Source organism: Coregonus lavaretus, assembly GCF_964263955.1.
Source record: "Coregonus lavaretus genome assembly, chromosome: 2".
Lineage (NCBI taxonomy): Eukaryota > Metazoa > Chordata > Actinopteri > Salmoniformes > Salmonidae > Coregonus > Coregonus lavaretus.
Window position 1 is genome coordinate 14,367,434 of NC_139989.1, and position 22,201 is coordinate 14,389,634.

The following is a 22,201-nucleotide window of genomic DNA, read 5'->3' on the forward strand; positions in this document are numbered from 1 at the left end:
TAATGAGTCATTCAGTCGTCATTTCTGTTGCCATTGTTTGATTGAGAAGAATGATTGTCAAACGGTATACAGTGAGGATGATCCTAAGGTGATCCTTCGTGGAAAAGATATGTTTGAAATGCATTGCCAGTCTCTCCAGGAAAACCCACAATTGAAGTCACTTTATGGTTTGAAAAAAAGATCTACACTTAATTCGTTGAAGTATTTCCATGTTTGTAATAACTATTCATTTGATATCATGCATGATCTTCTTGAGGGTGTGGTTCAGTATGAGATCAAATTGCTTTTTGGATATCTCACACAACACTTTATGTCAGAACAGGACTTGCTTTCCAGGATTTATGGTTTTGATTATGGATTTTTAGAACGAAAAAATCGTCATACAAAGATTATTTTGGAGAGTGTTGGCAATGGCATTGGTTTGAATTCTATTCAGACATTGTGTCTTGTGAAAAACATCCCACTGTTGTTTGGTGACATTATTCCTGCACGAAACAAAAACTGGAATTTGTTACTGTTGTTACTTCAAATAATGAACATCGTTTTTTCACCTTCTCTCACTCTAGGTATGACAATATATTTAAAGAATTTGATTGTTGACCACCACAAACTATTTAAGCACTTGTATCCACATAGAAACTTGATACCTAAGCATCATTTTATGATCAATTACCCATCTTCTATAAGGAAAATTGGCCCCTTATTATATACGTGGTGTATGAGGTTTGAGGCCAAACACAAGCTGTTTAAAGATTGTTTTAAAAATGTCCAAAACATAACCAAATTGCTTGCTAAAAAGCATCAGATGGCCATTGCTTATCACTGGGAAACCTTCACCCTCAAACAAAATGAGTATGGGCCAATTAAATATTTTCTCTTCAGAGATGAGAATGTCGTCAACAATGAAATGCTTGAAACGATCTTGTCAAAATATGTTTTCTCAACTAGTTGGGTTAAAGTTGATGGTGTAGAGTATAAAGCTGGACTAGTTATTTGCAGTGCAATGGAAGAAGACATGCCAGTCTTTTGTCAAATAAGTGATGTACTTTTGGTTGAAGATAAAAAAAAAATTGTTGACAAACAAGCTATTTACAGACAATTTTGACGACCATCATCATGCATTCAGAGTATTAAGAAGTGCGGAAAAATGTCTAAAAATGTCTGAGCTTAAATTTCATAAACCATTTGATATTCAAAGCTCATACAATGTTTCAGATGAAAGTATGTACATTATACCTTCATTCACAATGTTTTAATTCAACTGACTGCAAGGGAGAAAAGGCACAAATAAATGTTTTTGACAATGATTGTTTATTGTGATTAATTCTTATTAATATAAGTATATATTAAATTAATTAATAAATAATATTGAATAAATTAACAATTAATTTTTACATTTTTTCAGTGTAGATAATTGACACTTTAGGGAGTGAAATTAACACTACACAAATAGTTTTAAAAATTTAACTTGGAGCAGTGTTAGTTGTCTAATCCCTTAGTGTTACTTTAACTCTGGCAGAGTGTTAAATGTTTAACTATTTTGAAAGTGTTAATTTAACTCTGGAGAGTGTGGACCTATATAAACCCTCAAAAAGTGTTGAAATCAACTCTGTGGGAGTCAACATTTGACTTTTTGCTGTGTAGAGGACCCTGGTTCAAGCCCAGTCAGAACCAAGTTTAGGGAGGCAGCGCTATATGTTAAGATAGCACACAGATAGATGTTGGTTATATCTGTAAAGAAGTGCATCATTCACGCTGTTCGTTCAATGGCTCTGCCATCTTACAGTATGTGGGCTAGACAGTTCCAGACTGATAGAGCTACTTTTCTCATTACCACAATGGCTTGAATTCCTTTGGAGCTAAAATATCTTCGTAGACATGTTCTGAAAGGAAAACATCAATTCATGCACACCGCGGTACTTCTTTTGTCTACTATATTCTTGGATAATAGATAGAATGTTCCATAATTTCTGTCATCCTTAACCTTTTTTAAAATCACATTTTGGGTAATACACAAAGTGTACAAAACATTAAGAACACCTTCCTAATATTGAGTTTCCATATGTTTGATACTGTTCCATTTATTCCATTCCAGCCATTACAATGAGCCTGTCCTGCTATAGCTCCTCCCACCAGCCTCCACTGGTTCAAAGGCACTTCAAACTTTTGTCTTGCCCATTCACCCTCTGAATGGCACACATACACAATCCATGTCTTAATTGTCTGAAGGCTTAAAAATCATTCTTTAACCTGTCTCCTCTCCTTCATCTACACTGATTGAAGTGGATTTAACAAGTGACATCAATAAGGGATCATAGCTTTCACTTGGATTCACCTGGTCAGTCTATGTCATGGATGTTTTGATGTGGTTGTTTTCTTATTATTTCAAATGGGATATTGCCATTCCAGCCTGTTGATTTTCAGCTGGAAGTTCTGTCATGCCGTGAACGATAGTAATGACAGGGAGAGCTGTTAAATTGGAACTCTAATTTGCAGTTGTGTGTGAATGGACTCTGTCCTGTTGAAAATGTAATTGGTGTCGCTGTGGGTGTATCGGCACAACTCTTAGAGGGATTTTTTTCCTTTCCATCAAGTGTTCATAATTATAATATGACAATTCTGTCTCCCAAACGTTATCATTTCTCCATTCAGATGCACAATAGGCTGGTGGCATAATAAGTCTGTCCAAAGGCAGTCATCAGGCTGGCGATAGCAGTGTGGTATCTATGGGAGCCTGTCACCTCGGCCCCCAAGGGCCCCTGACCGTGAAGCCAAGGTGGAGGGATTCAATTACGCACACACCCATCTAAAGGTATGTAGGGAGCTTGGCTTTTTTAAAAGAGAGATAACTTTCTTAGGCAAATTATTGTTCCATTGTAACCTACTTCTCTTTCGCTCTCTTCCTCTCTCGCTCTCTCTCTCTCTCTCTCTCTCTTGCTCGATCTCTTCCTCTCTCTCGCTCTCTCTCTTCCCCTCTCTCTCTCTCTCTCTCTCTCTCTCTCTCTCTCTCTCTCTCTCTCTCTCTCTCTCTCTCTCTCTCTCTCTCTTTCTCTCTGGTTGTTAATTTCTCTTCCCAGTAGAATAGATGTGTCAGTGTCACTGTCAAGAAGCAAAGACAACCCCAAGGTCAAGCTGTGGAAAAAAGTGAAAACTTTTATTAGACTGGATTAAATAGTCATATTAATTCAGCACAGAGAACAGACTACATATATGCGTTGCACATTAGGGATTGCATCATTGTACCGTCTGTCTAATGTCATCAGTGTTGAATTTAGTTGATCAATGAATCATCCCCAGTATTGACAAATGTTAGAGTTAAGTAGTCAGTGTTGGTATACTAATCTCAGTATACAGTTTGGGATTTTTCACAATATTTACCATCTACAATCATTACATGAGTGTTATGCACTCTGTAGCCTAAAATACTGTTTTACAACAGTGCTGTAACACTTGTTTCCCAAAATACTTTAAAAATACCTTTCTGTCTCAAAGTGAGAAGCCTCACCCAGATACCCGTATGTCTGTCCATTAGCTAGTCAAAATTGACCTTTGCATATAACCTCTCTCCCATTATCCTCCTGTCATTCATCACAGTGGCATATTTTACATGTTAAATTATCCATTGATGGATACATAAGGGCCAATCTGGATGACTTTCACAATGACTTTCAGGAAAAAGAATTGTTCCGCCTCAGCTTTAAATCCTTTATGTTATCCATCAATAGCCAGGAAATTATTATCTTAATAGTGCTGTTTTTCAAATTACTCGTTCAGTGACTTGAATGACTCGTTTAATGCTCTCTGATGTGGCTAGAAAAAACATTCCAAAATGAATGGCCAGTTGGATGTAATTGACCGATTCTCTCAATTTAACCTTCAGTCTTTGTCAATGGTATTTGTCATTCTAATTTTGTCATATTTCATGAAATCGTTGACAAATATGAGAAATCAGGTCACTTTATTCTGATTTACTCTAGAGCCTGAAACTTAGATTATTGGCAACACACACACACACTACACACTCATTTAAATATTTTTCAAATCAGACCTCGCAAATATGCACATCATGCACCCCTGAGCTAATATAATATAAATGTTAATGACGATTTGTGCAGTGAGCTGGGGAGATGAACATTTGCAATATGGCAAATCCTCTATAACTTTTTGGATATGAAATTGGATACTGTATTAGGTTTTTTTCTTCCACATTTGGAATGTCCAGGAATGTAAATAAATGGTTGGTAGAGAATAGATGAATAATGAGACCCATAGGAACATGTTGGAGAGTGAAAATAAAAGTGATCAGCGTAATGCCTGCTCCATTTCGATGCCAAAATGTTAATTTACTTTGGCATTCCTCCAAATGAAGTTTATTCCGCACCTCAATAATTAGTCTCTGTAATAAGCATAATTGGAATATGATGAACATTTGCAGTTTGGCAAATCTGTCAGCAAACAGGAGCAGTCATGTTAAGATAGGATTTTGTGACTGAGCTGATAAGCTTATAAGACAACGGTATGTCTATTTGTTTTCCAAATGTAGACAAACAAATCAATAGTGAAGGACTAAAATGGCCAGCTGATTGTTATGCATTTAGGTATTTAATTGCATTTAGGTCCAATTGTATGAATGAGAACACAGACTAGGCTACAGCTCAACAAATGAATACATTTACATTTTAGTCATTTAGCAGACGCTCTTATCCAGAGCGACTTACAGTTAGTGAATACATTTTTTTGTTTTTGTTTTTTTATACTGGCCCCCCATGGGAATCGAACCCACAACCCTGGCGTTGCAAACGCCATGCTCTATCAACTGAGCTACATCCCTGCCGGCCATTCCCTCCCCTACCCTGGACGACACTGGGCCAATTGTGCGCCGCCCATGAGTCTGCCGGTCGCGGCCGGCTGCGACAGAGCCTGGATTCGAACCAGGATCTCTAGTGGCACAGTTAGCACTGCGATGCAGTGCCTTAGACCACTGCGCCACTCAGGAGCTCAGGAGCTCAGGAGCTACCTACAGTGGGGAAAAAAGTATTTAGTCAGCCACCAATTGTGCACGTTCTCCCACTTAAAAAGATGAGAGAGGCCTGTAATTTTCATCATAGGTACACGTCAACTATGACAGACAAAAAATTCCAGAAAATCACATTGTAGGATTTTTTATGAATTTATTTGCAAATTATGGTGGAAAATAAGTATTTGGTCAATAACAAAAGTTTCTCAATACTTTGTTATATACCCTTTGTTGGCAATGACACATGTCAAACGTTTTCTGTAAGTCTTCACAAGATTTTCACACACTGTTGCTGGTATTTTGGCCCATTCCTCCATGCAGATCTCCTCTAGAGCAGTGATGTTTTGGGGCTGTCGCTGGGCAACACGGACTTTCAACTCCCTCCAAAGATTTTCTATGGGGTTGAGATCTGGAGACTGGCTAGGCCACTCCAGGACCTTAAAATGCTTCTTACGAAGCCACTCCTTCGTTGCCCGGGCGGTGTGTTTGGGATCATTGTCGTGCTGAAAGACCCAGCCACGTTTCATCTTCAATGCCCTTGCTGATGGAAGGAGGTTTTCACTCAAAATCTCACGATACATGGCCCCATTCATTCTTTCCTTTACACGGATCAGTCGTCCTGGTCCCTTTGCAGAAAAACAGCCCCAAAGCATGATGTTTCCACCCCCATGCTTCACAGTAGGTATGGTGTTCTTTGGATGCAACTCAGCATTCTTTGTCCTCCAAACACGACGAGTTGAGTTTTTACCAAAAAGTTCTATTTTGGTTTCATCTGACCATATGACATTCTCCTAATCCTCTTCTGGATCATCCAAATGTACTCTAGCAAACTTCAGATGGGCCTGGACATGTACTGGCTTAAGCAGGGGGACACGTCTGGCACTGCAGGATTTGAGTCCCTGGCGGCGTAGTGTGTTACTGATGGTAGGCTTTGTTACTTTGGTCCCAGCTCTCTGCAGGTCATTCACTAGGCCCCCCCGTGTGGTTCTGGGATTTTTGCTCACCGTTCTTGTGATCATTTTGACCCCACGGGGTGAGATCTTGCGTGGAGCCCCAGATCGAGGGAGATTATCAGTGGTCTTGTATGTCTTCCATTTCCAAATAATTGCTCCCACAGTTGATTTCTTCAAACCAAGCTGCTTACCTATTGCAGATTCAGTCTTCCCAGCCTGGTGCAGGTCTATAATTTTGTTTCTGGTATCCTTTGACAGCTCTTTGGTCTTGGCCATAGTGGAGTTTGGAGTGTGACTGTTTGAGGTTGTGGACAGGTGTCTTCTATACTGATAACAAGTTCAAACAGGTGCCATTAATACAGGTAACAAGTGGAGGACAGAGGAGCCTCTTAAAGAAGAAGTTACAGGTCTGTGAGAGCCAGAAATCTTGCTTGTTTGTAGGTGACCAAATACTTATTTTCCACCATAATTTGCAAATAAATTCATAAAAAATCCTACAATGTGATTTTCTGGATTTTTTTTCCCTCAATTTGTCTGTCATTGTTGACGTGTACCTATGATGAAAATTACAGCCCTCTCTCATCTTTTTAAGTGGGAGAACTTGCACAATTGGTGGCTGACTAAATTCTTTTTTTCCCCACTGTATTTTTATCTCCATTTGGCTTCCATCCTAAGGTCTGTAATTCAAACGGCCAAAGGAGTAGACCACATTACCAACACATTATTTTGGGTGAATAGTTTCATAAATACGGGTTAAATGAAACAGCTGTGGGCCATCATACCAGGTATTGGGGACCATTTAATACAGTGGGCTAATTACCTGTGACATCACAGTTGGCCCTCGTTAACAGTGGGACATTACCTTTTACTGTTGATTAATTGACTGGTATAAATTAGCCATCTGTTGCTACCTTTAAGAGGTACCCTGTTGAAGGCATGGGACGTATTGCACACCTTTCAAGGACAATGTCATACTTTAGCAAGTCAACATTATGTGAAAGAGCTCTTTCATTAAAATCCTTAAGAGTCCATTGATGCCCCGTGCGTCAATCTAATTAACATCATAAAAAATCCCCATCGAAATCCATCAGTTTACGCTAGAGATATATTTTTTTGCATGGGCTGTGTCTCAATCCACCGCATCCACCTTGTCGGCCTTCCGCATTTGCGGTGCAAAGTGGCAGAGCTACAGCGATGTTTGTCAGACCAGTAGACAACCCGAAAATCAGTCTTCTCACGAAAACGTCTGTAGCGTCTGAACGGTTTGGCCTACTAACTCATATAAGATGAGACTCGATGAAGTTCTCCGTGTTGATCTACGACCCCTACAAGTACCACGGGAGTCATGTGAAGGAACCCATAGAAATGAATAGAAGTATGGAGGTAGTTTTGTGCCCCCCCCAAAAAGTGTTAATTGTGTCCAAAACCCAAACTATTTCCTGAGCTTGCTTATATCTCATTGATATAGGACAGACATTTCACAAAAAAAATTATTACAGTCTTTTTTGCCATTATGAATGAGTTATTCAATGCGTTTCTATGGGCTATAGTAGTAAATATGTATTTATTTATTCATACAGGGGTCCTAAAATTCAAAATCAAATGATCCATGGTATGATCACCTAGCATAGACATGACATCAGTTAAAACACCTCAAAACAAGACATGGTATCAAGAACAAGATAAAACTAGCTGAAACGAGCCACATGGCAGCTTCTTGACATTGTTGCTAGCTACAGTATCTGGCCATCCAGAATCACAACAACACACTTCTGCCCCATTGAGGGTGCGCATAATTTTCGTGATATTGTCAGCTAACCCATATATTTGGAGTTGTTCTAGGAATTAACTTATTTGGGCATGGAATGTGAATTCATGGAGTGACCTCTGTCTAGACAATACTGTCTGAGGAGGTAGAATGAAAGGACTGCATTAAGCACACACTTCATGGTCTGCACATTTAATAATAGTTTTCTAGGTTTGCCTTAACATTACCAAGAGATTTTAGAACATCTAAAATGTGTGATGAAATTTAACACAAAGATAATGTATTGTAAATAGCTATCAATAACTGCATTATTATTGACAATAGATAATCATTTCAGTTGTCTTTCAGTTGATATTTATTTTCAAAGTAAAATAAAATGTGTGTCATTCAAATTACATGACATAAATCAGAAACATTTTATCGACAAGAGAAAACAAATAAAACACTTTTATTTTCAATGACACGTCATCGTATTATGCTCTATGCAATGGACCCTATAGCCATACAACAGTTGCAACCATATACATTAAAATGAAAAACACAGAGAGAATAAACATGCCATTCATAAAAATATCTTTACAAAAATGTACATTTCTATGCAACCATATTTTTTAATTGCACATCTCTAAAATACCCTTTTCCACTCCCAACCCAAGTACAGTATGGTTTTCTTTTAAACACAGGGGGTCAATTGCAACAAGGTCACGATATAATCTAATTTCCCGGGCTTTAAGATCATCTCCAACTCTGTGATGTTTCCATGGTTTTTGGTTAATCTTCTTCACTGGCACCGAATTACACTTGTTGCTTTTGATAGCAAGGTGCAGAGTAGCATAAACCGCAGACAAAATTATGGAGTTAGATTTGAGTTAAAGATGACCTTATATGCAAAACATGACATGAGATACTACTAATTGCATTACCCGTCAATAAACAAACAAACCCAAATAATTGGTCTATCAAGACTCTTTTCTTTCACTCAATGGTGTCAGCTAAGGATTCAATTAAAGCCTGCAATGCATATATCCACACTGCTGAACCACCTATGCTAAAAACCCTTTCAATATAATTAAAATGAGCATTTCTCTTGATTCACCTTGTAGGCCTACATAATTATCTAATGTATTACTTTATCTACCTAAAATACGCTTTGAGTGGTATAGTGACAATGTGTTTCAGCCGTGTGGATGTACCGCAGTGATGACCTGATTGAATTTCAAACTATGTTTTTGAGAGTAATGAATGGAATGCTTTTTTCTTATTTTTTTTGACACAAGACCATATATCATTGTGAAATCAAAACAGGTAGCAGTATGACCATTTTCTTAACGACATTCCACAATACAAAAGTAGTGATAATATTAATAAACAGAAATCAAATTTGAGTGGATTGTAAGAAAATCAACTATTGTGTAGAGGCAGTTTCTGAACCTTTTGAATTCTACTCTAAATACAAAGACCTCTTTCAGCAGAGAAATTGCAACCTGAAAAGTGTACAAGAAAGTGTATCGATATAATCCTCTGCTCTTTCTATTTAGGTTATCTGAAAACTTGAATCAATGGAACTCTGTTTCACATATTAGGTGACTCAATTACAATGAAAAATCTGCAAAATCAACAACATAAAAATGATATTTTCAATAACAGAAAGATATTTCAACATTCAATCCCAATAATGAGTTCAAAGTAGTCTAATTAGTTAATTGGGAGCAATTTCATTAATTATTAAATTAGGCTGATTTTCTAAATTGGATGAGATAAGTGACAGTACAGCACTATAATTCTCCCTCTTCATTTGTGCTGGGATAGGTTTTTAAGCCTCTGGTGCTGCGGTGGTGGTGTGGTGGTGCTGCGGTGGTGGTGTGGTGGTGGTGCTGCGGTGGTGGTGTGGTGAGTTAAAATGAGGCAAAAGAAGACAAGTTTCTCTCCTTGTCTCTTCTCCCGAGTACAGGTCAGATCCGTGTGGAGAGAGAGGGCACAGCTTCCTACGGAGTGATGCATGCTGGGTAGTACAAACTGTGCAGGGGCGGCTACATCGAGACATTGTTCCCTGGTAGGAAGCCAAAGCAGACGTTGGCTGGCTATCACAAGAATCCCGTTTTCCCCTTTGAAATTTGGTAGGAGGTCAGGATAAAGGATGGAACATCCCTTCCAGGGCATGCATGTGATAAATGGATAAGCTGGAAAAGTTTCGCTAAAATGATCGCTTATGCATGGGTAAGACTGATGCTCCTCTGTACTTTTCCAAATCCTTTAAAAAAAAAACATTTGTGATCTCAATAGTGCATGATTTATCATAATTTATTACTTTCGGGCCAAATGGAAAAAAAACTGAGATCAAATCGGCAGGACAAAAACGTAAACGCTTATGCAAAAATGACTGTGTTCAGCACTGAAAAGAAAAGCCATACACAAACAAATATGAACATAACTCAAGGGAGCGACAGTTATCATCAACATCAACAAATATCCCACTCCCTTACAATTTTAATGAGTATTTTCTTCCCTCTCTAGCATCAATATGATTGAATCAGTCTCTTGAAAACAATTGCAAATTGAATATCTAGGAGTGAATTAGGGCAGATGCAGTAAAATTCTTTTTTTTTCTGACAGCAGCAGGCCATATTCATATAGTTACTGCTGCACAGTGGGGCATCAATATTGTTCAACGTCTCTGCTACACAGAGAGAGAGATGGAAAATAAGGAGACTGCCATCTTGTTTTTACACCACACAATGGTTCTTTCCCCCAGAGATCCTTCGGTTTCTCTAGGAGGTGATGATGTCTCTTGATGCTGTAGAGAAGATGGAGAGATGTCCGCTCCCTCGTCCTGAAGATATAAACAAATGACAATGACAAAAATGCAGATGAGAAAACAGGAAATAGCCGCAGGCTTTCCTTTGTATTAATGTGACTATTTATAATACTGCAAATCGGACGATTACACAGTGCTTAATGCTTGCACAGTTAGAATTTGTCTCTGAAATATTTGGGAAAGTTTGTTGATCCTTTTGGGAGTAGGGACTAGAACTTCCCTAATCCTTCCAGACATTCTATCTAGAGGTCTTCACTGTGATGCTCAATCCAATCCTTGCTACTAGGAAATAAAATAAAATGTATTTGTCACATGCGCCGAATACAACAGGTGTAGACTTTACAGTGATCTGCTTACTTACAAGCCTTTAACCAACAATGCAGAGTTAAAAAGTAAGAAAATAAGCAAATAAAAACACAGTAAAATAACAAAAACAAGGCTATATACAAGGCATACCGGTACCGAGTCAACGTGCAGGGGTACGAGGTAGTTGAGGTAATTGAGGTAATATGTACATAGGTAGGGGTAAAAGTGACTAGGCAATCAGGATAGATAATAAACAGAGTAGCAGCAGTGTATGTGAAGAGTGTGAAAGTGTGCCTATGTTTGTTTGGACCATGATAGGTCCTTAGTGATGTGGACACCGAGGAACTTGAAGCTCTCGACCCGCTCCAGTACAGCCCCCTCGATGTGAATGGGGGCGTGCTCGGCCCGCCGTTTCCTGTAATCCACGATCAGCTCCTTTGTCTTATTGATGTTGAGGGAGAGGTTGTTGTCCTGGCACCACACTGCCAGGTCGCTGACATCCTCCCTGTAGGCTGTCTCATCATTGTCGGTGATCAGGCCTACCACCGTCGTGTAGTCGGCAAACTTAATGATGGTGTTGGAGTCATGCGTGGCCACGCAGTCGTAGGAGTACAGGAGGGGACTAATCAAGCACCTCTGAGGGGCCCCTGTGTTTAGGGTCAGCGTTGTGGATGTCTTGTTGCATTCCATCACCACCTGGGGGTGGCCCGTCAGGAAGTCCAGGATCCAGTTGCAGAGGGAGGTGTTTAATCCCAGGTCTTTAGCTTAGTGATGAGCTTGTAGGGCACTATGGTGTTGAACGCTGAGCAGTAGTTAATGAACAGCATTCTCACGTAGGTGTTCATTTTGTCCAGGTGGGAAAGGGCAGTGTGGAGTCCAATAGAGATTGCGTCATCTGTGGATCTGTTGGGGCGGTATGCGAATTGTAGTGGGTCAAGGGTTTCTGGGATGATGGTGTTGATGTGAGCCATGACCATCCTTTCGAAGCATTTCATGGCTACAGATGTGAGTGCTATGGGTCAATAGTAATTTAGACAGGTTACCTTTGTGTTCTTGGAAACAGGGATTACGGTGGTCTGCTTGAAACATGTAGGTATTACAGACTGGGTCAGGGAGAGGTTGAAAATGTCAGTGAAGACACTTGCCAGCTGGTCAGCGCATGGTAATCATGGTAATCCGTCTGGCCCTGCGGCTTTGTGAATGTTAACCTGTTTAAAGGTCTTACTTACATCGGCTATGGAGAGCGTGTTCAAACAGTCATCCGCAACAGATGGTGCTCTCATGCGTGGTTCAGTGTTGCTTGCCTCGAGCATAGAAGGTATTTAGCTTATCTGGTAGGCTCCAGTCACTGGACAGCTTGTGGCTGGGTTTCCCTTTGTAATCTGTGATAGTTTGCAAGCCCTACCACATCCAACGAGCATCAGAGCCGGTGTATAGCACAATTGGTCAGGAACGGCTGCTATTCCCTCCATTGTAATTGGTTTTATGTGTTTTAGAGAACAGTCTTATGTCTTAGCAGTACAGTCATATGTGTTTTAGAGAACAGTCTGTCTTAGCAGAACAGTCTTATGTTTTTTAGAGAACAGTCTGTCTTAGCAGAACAGTTTTATGCGTTTTAGAGAACAGTATTATGTCTTAGCAGAACAGTCTTATGGGTTGTAGGTGTTTTAGGTCTTTTAAAGTGTGCGGTCTGAGGTTGTGCTGCATATGGATGGGGCCACCGATTGAATTTGAAAGTGGCAAACATATCGCAAGGAAATGGGAAATGGCAGTGTGACATATGGCTGTTTTATATGTGGATGAGCAAGGGAATTGGCTCTCCAGATGAATGGATAGGTAGGGAGAGGGAGCGAGCGAGCGAGAGAGATAGATAGATAACTTGGCATTGTCCACTACAGCCATATGCTGTGACTTTTAACAACATGTGTAGCCAACATAATACTTTACGTATGATCTCCCATGTAACATTTCCTCCATCAACCTTAACCCAAATAAATTAAATTATACTAAAAAGTAATGAATACTGTAACAACCATGAATATAACATTTTCTCTAGTCTACATCAAAGCTAGTGGTCTCATCTATCAGGCAGTCTCTCAGAGAACCTTGGATTAATGTAGCATAATTTGGACAGAAGTCATAAATACTACTAAATAGCCCTGCTAGGATAACTCTGCATGCTAGGCCTAGTGATGATGTGGCTTCCTTGGTCATTACCCTGAGCCTGAGAGGACGACAGGCGAGAAGAAACAATTTTCCTCGGGCCCTGCCATTCAGTCTCCACTTCCACACTATTAAATGAGATGAATGTTGTTTGTGGCCAGTTCTGGCCCATTGCAACTCCATTACTACGCTCTCTGTCAACGTCTGCATTAGCTGCCCTTCACTGGAGCTAGCTGGCCCTACGTCTGTCACAGTGCTTTTACTTTAGGACATGATTGATGAGTGAATGCTTGGTGATGGTAAAGATTAAGGGCTAGATTCTATCAGATCCGCGCTAGCCGACTCCTGCATAGCGGTTGTTTTGGTGGTGTCGGAGGTGGAACTGCATTAGAGCTGTCAAATCCACAAACCGCTCCTGGCATTAAACCTAAAGTGGACATTGCCATTGGCTTCACGGAGTCGCATTTAGAGAAATCTCATGCAGCCTTGTTTACAAGTTGGAATACTAGAATGTGAGATTAAATCTACACCTCGATTAGACTGATAGAAATCCTCATTATTTAGTTTAATGATTTTAAAGTAGCCTACACTTTCTCATTCTGAACTTGTAATGCGAGTGGGACGGGTGTGGCTTCGTGACAATGACCACAAGCGCAGCCGCTCACCGATTGGACAGCTCTAACGCAGTTATATCTCCGACACCGCCAAAATACCAGCTATGTGGGTGTCCGCTACCGTGGCTTAAAGCTTGATCTGATTGAATCTAGGCCTAAAGAAAAACTCAAATAATTGTGTCATTTGTGATTTACTAAGGTTCATGAAACTAAAGGAAAATGTTAGAGAACCTAAATTGCTGACCAAACAATCTTAGATTATATGATTTTCAAAAGGTTATTGGTTCCAAATTCTTACCTGTTCTCAGTTGTCAATGTCAGAAACATGGTTCTCTATCTGAAAAGAAAAGAACACAAAATGCATCAGCATTTATTTGTATTTAAAAGCCAATTTGGGGTTCTAATGTAATCAGCTATAAAACAAATCCTGCTTAAATTAGAGCTTAATTCAGCGTTTTTCAAGTTGTTGGAGAGTTCTGTCAACTTGCAAAAATATCCTGGGTCATTGTACATTACCACTATATCTGATCAATATGACCTTGAATGAAGAAACAAATAAATCTCCCACACACTCGCTGGGAAAAATTCTCTCTTCTATTAGCGAGAAGACAAGGCTTAGCTCTTGGATGGCATGCACCCGCTCCATTTTATAATGGGTCATAAATATCGCATAATAGGGAAAGCATGGTGGCATTGAACCACAGATGAACCACACAGATAATTCCTTTGATCTTCCTGCTTGAACTTGAAATAATGTGTACTCTGTGAGGAGGCAGACTCTAGTGACACAACAGGGAAGATATGATTCTTCAGAAAAATGACATGTTCAAATAGCATACTATTTGTGATAATAACTGTGAGAAATATCAATAAGGTGAGTTGTTGACTGAAATGATCAATCATTGAAGGTGTCATATCAGCTGTTCCAGAAGTTGTCAAAAATACTTTCGCTTTTCCCTCAGTCTAGTTCTTTGTAGAGTATAAAATGGTGACTTTGAAGAACACTTTCGGTTCCCTCAGTAGCAACTCCATCTTCATTTTCATATTTGGACCGGTTAAGACAGGCCTCCAAGTCCCCCTGGTGTGTCTGCAGCGCCCTGTTTTAATTACAACCCATGGCAGAGTGTGTGTTGTGTCTGTGGTGTGTGTTTGTGTGTGTGTGTGTGCACGCACGCGCATTTGTGTGTGTGTGTGAACAGGGACCTGCCACCGCCTCCACTTGAGTTGGGCTGTCAGGGAGAAACTGTCAGTCGTGGCGCCCTCATCATTCACTCATGAGCAACCTCACACTGCTTTTCAGATCTTGAGCCATGAATAATTCGGCAGAATTAACTTTCTTAGGGCAAGACTGGTGTGCCCAATTGAAATCTCCCATCCCAAACCACTGTCTCCCCTGACCCCCTTCCAGGCCCCCCTTCATCACCCATTTCCCTTACCAGATGATGGCTGCCCTCTTCGTCGTAGTCATCCTCGCCCCCGTCGGTCATCTCTCCGGCCTCGACATCCAGTGCCCTGTCGCCAGCCTCCTCCCCGGAGTTCTCGGCTGTCTCCGACACAGACTCCTCGTGGAGAGAGTCACAGTGGTCCTCGTACTTTCTTTGAGCCTCTGGAGAAAACGTGAAAAGAGAGAGTGGGGAAAAAAGAGTGAGAGGAGGACAAAGAAATTAGATCAAAGTAACAACTGGTGACAAAAAGTAACAAGATGCTGACTAGCTACTCTGAGGGGATAAGGAGAGACTTGCAATTGAGATTCATACCATTACATTTACGTCATTTAGCAGACGCTCTTATCCAGAGCGACTTACAGTTAGTGAATGCATACATTTTTTATTTTATTTTCATACTGGCCCCCTGTGGTAAACAAACCCACATCCCTGCCGGCCAAACCCTCCCCTACCTTGGACGACGCTGGACCAATTGTGCGCCGCCCATGGGTCTCCCGGTCGCGGCCGGCTGCGACAGAGCCTGGACTCGAACCAGGATCTCTAGTGGCACAGCTAGCACTACCATGCAGTGCCTTAGACCACTGCGCCATACCATCATACATTTACATTTACATTTTAGTCATTTAGCAGACGCTCTCATAAACATCAGTCTTGGTGAAACCGTGTTTAACATCTGAACAAGCTTTAAATGTTCTTCTACTTCACCTCCCCTGCTGTGAGACTGTCCTCTAGTCTAGGACAAACTATAAAGGCCCCTCATATAAACTGAATTAGTCTAGTGTTGACACACGTCTACTGTTATGACAGAGAGCTCGGGCCTCTTATCTTCACATTTTGTCAGGAAGACTGATGGCTGGTGTGCGCTCTTAATTTTAACCCTGCGGTTGGTGTTTTTTGCTGGCAGGTTCCCATCTCATATTGTTTTTCTCTCTCTCTCCCTCTCTCTCTCTCTGACACCTTTTCCCTCTCTCTCCTTTTCTCTCTCTCCCCCTTTCCGTCTCGATCTCTCTCCCCCCGTCGCCCTCTCTTTCTCTCTGACACCCTTAGCCTCTCTCTTTCTCCCCCCCTCATTCTCTCTCACCGGACTCGGCTCTCTGCTGTTTCTCGATCTTCTCCAGGCGACCCAGCAGAGAGTCGATCTTTATCTTGATCTGTGTTAGCTCTCGTTTAATGGTCTGGAGCTGGTCCGTCTTCACTGCTGAGACATAATCAAAAACACAAACAGACAATAAATCGATTTATTATGCCATAGTCTGGGTTTATTTTACAATGTTATTTTTCTTTTAAACCCCACGATTCATTTTCAGCGTATCACAGAACTGATGTTATCATCTGGTCGTACCCCAGGACCCCCTATCATTCTATCCTTTCATCAAGCCAAATTACATTTTCTTCAGGGGTGAACATATCAATTTATCCGACCGTGTACAGTTCTTCTATTCCAAATATGAACCCGCTGCTTTCAATTTGGAGATTAGTTAATGGCTTACAGTACATCCACCATGATGTCTGATTCCTGCTCATTACCTGCGCTAACAGCTGTAGCCAACCTCTCTCCTTATTACATTTACATTTTAGTCATTTAGCAGAGGCTCTTATCCAGAGCGACTTACAGTTAGTGAGTGCATACATTTTCATACTTACAGTTGAAGTCGGAAGTTTACATACACCTTAGCCAAATACATTTAAACTCAGTTTTTCACAATTCCTGACATTTAATCCTAGTAAAAATTCCCTGTCTTAGGTCAGGTAGGATCACCACTTTATTTTAAGAATATGAAATGTCAGAATAATAGTAGAGAGAATGATTTATTTCAGCTTTTATTTCTTTCATCACATTCCCAGTGGGTCAGAAGTTTACATACACTCAATTAGTATTTGGTAGCATTGTCTTTAAATTGTTTAACTTGGGTCAAACGTTTCGGGTAGCCTTCCACAAGCTTTCCACAATAAGTTGGGTGAATTTTGGCCCATTCCTCCTGACAGAGCTGGTGTAACTGAGTCAGGTTTGTAGGCCTCCTTGCTCGCACACGCTTTTTAAGTTCTCCCCACAAATGTTCTATAGGATTGAGGTCAGGGCTTTGTGATGGCCACTCCAATACCTTGACTTTGTTGTCATTAAGCCATTTTGGCACAACTTTGGAAGTATGCTTGGGGTCATTGTCCATTTGGAAAACCCATTTGCGACCAAGCTTTAACTTCCTGAGTGATGTCTTGAGATGTTGCTTCAATATTTCCACAATTTTCCTTCCTCAAGATGCCATCTATTTTGTGAATTGCACCAGTCCCTCCTGCAGCAAAGCACCCCCACAGCATGACGCTGCGGTTGGGATGGTGTTCTTCGGCTTGCAAGCCTTCCCCTTTTTCCTCCAAACATAACGATGGTCATTATGGCCAAACAGTTCTATTTTTGTTTAATCAGACCAGAGGACATTTCTCCAAAAAATATGATCTTTGTTCCCATGTGCAGTTGCAAACCGTAGTCTGGCTTTTTTATGGCGGTTTTGGAGCAGTGGCTTCTTCCTTGCTGAGCGGCCTTTCAGATTATGTCGATATACAGTATCTCACAAAAGTGAGTACACCCCTCACATTTCTGTAAATATTTGAGTATATCTTTTCATGTGACAACACTGAAGAAATGACACTTTGCTACAATGTAAATTAGTGAGTGTACAGCTTGTATAACAGTGTACATTTGCTGTCCCCTCAAAATAACACAACACACAGACATTAATGTCTAAACCGCTGGCAACAAAAGTGAGTACACCCCTAAGTGAAAATGTCCAATGGCCACCATCATTTTCCAGCACTGCCTTAACCCTCTTGGGCATGGAGTTCACCAGAGCTTCACAGGTTGCCTCTGGAGTCCTCTTCCACTCCTCCATGACGACATCACAGAGCTGGTGGATGTTAGAGACCTTGCACTCCTCCACCTTCTGTTTGAGAATGCCCCACAGATGCTCAATAGGGTTTAGGTCTGGAGACATGCTTGGCCAGTCCATCACCTTTACCCTCAGCTTCTTTAGCAAGGCAGTGGTCATCTTGGAGGTGTGTTTGGGGTCGTTATCATGTTGGAATACTGCCCTGCGGCCCAGTCTCCGAAGGGAGGGGATCATGTTCTGCTTCAGTATGTCACAGTACATGTTGGCATTCATGGTTCCCTCAATGAACTGTAGCTCCCCAGTGCCGGCAGCACTCATGCAGCCCCAGACCATGACACTCCCACCACCATGCTTGACTGTCGGCAAGACACACTTGTCTTTGTACTCCTCACCTGGTTGCCGCCACACATGCTTGACACCATCTGAACCAAATAAGTTTATCTTGGTCTCATCAGACCACAGGACATGGTTCCAGTAATCCATGTCCTTAGTCTGCTTGTCTTCAGCAAACTGTTTGCGGGCTTTCTTGTGCATCATCTTTAGAAGAGGCTTCCTCCTGGGACGACAGCCATGCAGACCAATTTGATGCAGTGTGCGGCGTATGGTCTGAGCACTGACAGGCTGACCCCCCACCCCTTCAACCTCTGCAGCAATGCTGGCAGCACTCATACGTCTATTTCCCAAAGACAACCTCTGGATATGACGCTGAGCACGTGCACTCAACTTCTTCGGCCGACCATGGCGAGGCCTGTTCTGAGTGGAACCTGTCCTGTTAAACCACTGTATGGTCTTGGCCACCGTGCCGCAGCTCAGTTTCAGGGTCTTGGCAATCTTCTTATAGCCCAGGCCATCTTTATGTAGAGAAACAATTCCTTTTTATCAGATCCTCAGAGAGTTCTTTGCCATGAGGTGCCATGTTGAACTTCCAGTGACCAGTATGAGGGAGTGTGAGAGCGATGACACCAAATTTAACACACCTGCTCCCCATTCACACCTGAGACCTTGTAACACTAATGAGTCACATGACACCAGGGAGGGAAAATGGCTAATTGGGCCCAATTTGGACATTTTCACTTAGGGGTATACTCACTTTTGTTGCCAGCGGTTTAGACATGAATGGTTGTGTGTTGAGTTATTTTGAGGGGACAGCAAATGTACACTGTTATACAAGCTGTACACTCACTACTTTACATTGTAGCAAAGTGTCATTTCTTCAGTGTTGTCACATGAAAAGATATACTCAAATATTTACAAAAATGTGAGGGGTGTACTCACTTTTGAGAGATACTGTAGGACTCGTTTTACTGTGAATATACATACTGTTGTACCTGTTTCCTCCAGCATCTTCACAAGGTCCTTTGCTGTTGTTCTGGGTTTGATTTGCACTTTTCGCACCAAAGTACGTTCATCTCTAGGAGACAGAACATGTCTCCTTCCTGAGCGGTATGGCGCTGCGTGGTCCCATGGTGTTTATACTTGCGTACTATTGTTTGTACAGATGAACTTGGTGCCTTCAGGCATTTGGAAATTGCTCCCAAAGATGAACCAGACTTGTGGAGGTCTACAATTTTTTTCCTGAGGTCTTGGCTGATTTCTTTTGATTTTCCCATGATGTCAAGCAAAGAGGCACTGAGTTTGTATAAATAAATAAATCCACAGGTACACCTCCAATTGACTCAAATGATGTCAATTAGCCTATCAGAAGCTTCTAAAGCCATGACATCATTTTCTGGAATTTTCAAAGCTGTTTAAAGGCACAGTCAACTCAGTGTAGGTAAACTTCTGACCCTCTGGAATTGTGATACAGTGAATTATAAGTGAAATAATCTGTCTATAAACAATTGTTGGAAAAATTACTTGTGTCATGCACAATGTAGATGTCCTAACCGACTCCAACCTAAGTGTATGTAAACTTCCGACTTCAACTGTATAATTTCTGATTACTGTTTGGGGACATAATAAGACTACACAAACGGGATGATGCCATTTTTACATGATGTAACAACAGACCTGGGTTCAAATACATGTGTATTTGATTATTAGTTATTTAAATAATTAATTTTCAGTGTATTTGAGTATTTTCAAATAATGTGGCAGAATCAACTACTTCTATTGGAAGTATTTGAAAGTATTTTCTAATAATTTCATATAAATAGCCTAATATTTGAAAGTATTTTCAAATACTTATTTCAAATATTATTTTCAAATACCTGGGTTAAATGCATGGGAGTGTATCTGTGTCAGTGTATTTGAGTATTTTCAAATACATTCCAATATTCAACTACTTGTATTTTCAAAAAAAAATAATCTAAATACTTACTTCCAAATATCATTTTAAATAAATGAAATACCCTAAATAGTATTTTAACCCAGGTCTGTGTAACAAACAATGAACAAAAAAATGTATAGCTGCTTTGTAAATCAAATATGATAAGCTAATAATAATAAGCTGATAATTTATTAAATATTTATGTCTCATGTGAATAAGTAATGTATTTCAAACAGATATCTAAATATAGAAATAAACTGATGTTTGTGAACTTGTGGAGGTGTGGTCAAATGTTATTTGGCTGCATTGTTACATTACACATGCCTGAAAAGCTACAGGCTGCATCCCAAATGGCACCCTATTTCGTATATATTTCATTTATTTTAACCACAGCTTCTAGTCAAAAGCAGTGCACCAGGTAGGGAATAGGGTGCCATTTGGGATTCAACCACAGTATGGGATTTGACTTTGAAATGTCAGTATGCAGATCACATCCACTTAAAAAATAGGCCTACCAAATACATAATATCTGATGTACATCAGATTAATTCTGCGCAGGCCCATATCTCTGATGTACAGTAGACATTAGGCTGTATACTTAAGTAGCTGGAACTACTAGGAATTCCGGGTTTAAAAAACGATATCCTGCTTCACTACCTTGGTGGTTGAAAAGTATTATTATTATTATATATATTTTTAAGGGGGTAAATCAGCTTTAATATTGCAGATAGATTGTGGCTTCCATCAATGTAATTTTCTGCATCATTTCCAATCCTCAATTTACAGTGGGGAGAACAAGTATTTGATACACTGCCGATTTTGCAGGTGTTCCTACTTACAAAGCATGTAGAGGTCTGTAATTTTTATCATAGGTACACTTCAACTGAAAAAAATCCAGAAAATCACATTGTATGATTTTTAAGTAATTAATTTGCATTTTATTGCATGACATAAGTATTTGATCACCTACCAACCAGTAAGAATTCCAGCTCTCACAGACCTGTTACTTTTTCTTTAAGAAGCCCTCCTGTTCTCCACTCATTACCTGTATTAACTGCACCTGTTTGAACTCGTTACCTGTATAAAAGACACCTGTCCACACTCAATCAAACAGACTCCAACCTCTCCACAATGGTCAAGACCAGAGAGCTGTGTAAGGACATCAGGGATAAAATTGTAGACCTGTACAAGGCTGGGATGGGCTACAGGACAATAGGCAAGCAGCTTGGTGAGAAGGCAACAACTGTTGGCGCAATTATTAGAAAATGGAAGAAGTTCAAGATGACGGTCAATCATCCTCGGTCTGGGGCTCCATGCAAGATCTCACCTCGTGGGGCATCAATGATCATGAGGAAGGTGAGGGATCAGCCCAGAACAACACAGCAGGACCTGGTCAATGACCTGAAGAGAGCTGGGACCACAGTCTCAAAGAAAAACATTAGTAACACACTACGCCGTCATGGATTAAAATCCTGCAGCGCACGCAAGGTCCCCCTGCTCAAGCCAGCGCATGTCCAGGCCCGTCTGAAGTTTGCCAATGACCATCTGGATGATCCAGAGGAGGAATGGGAGAAGGTCATGTGGTCTGATGAGACAAAAATATAGCTTTTTGGTCTAAACTCCACTCGCCGTGTTTGGAGGAAGAAGAAGAATGAGTACAACCCCAAGAACACCATCCCAACCGTGAAGCATGGAGGTGGAAACATCATTCTTTGGGGATGCTTTTCTGCAAAGGGGACAGGACGACTGCACCGTATTGAGGGGAGGATGGATGGGGCCATGTATCGCGAGATCTTGGCCAACAACCTCCTTCCCTCAGTAAGAGCATTGAAGATGGGTCGTGGCTGGGTCTTCCAGCATGACAACGACCCGAAACACACAGCCAGGGCAACTAAGGAGTGGCTCCGTAAGAAGCATCTCAAGGTCCTGGAGTGGCCTAGCCAGTCTCCAGACCTGAACCCAATAGAAC

General features: G+C 40.9%; 1 protein-coding gene across 1 annotated transcript in view; it reads right to left on the reverse strand.

Annotated features, from left to right (window-relative positions):
- Positions 1-13,940: 13,940 nt before the first annotated feature.
- ralyl (RALY RNA binding protein like) overlaps positions 13,941-22,201 on the reverse strand; it is a gene marked incomplete at both ends in the record, with an annotated part of 88,999 nt that continues 80,738 nt past the window's right edge. The window contains 3 exons of the mRNA XM_084178471.1: positions 13,941-13,973; positions 15,073-15,242; positions 16,163-16,279. Of these exons, the coding sequence (XP_084034597.1) occupies positions 13,941-13,973; positions 15,073-15,242; positions 16,163-16,279 (320 nt within the window). The remainder of the gene's footprint in view (positions 13,974-15,072; positions 15,243-16,162; positions 16,280-22,201) is intronic.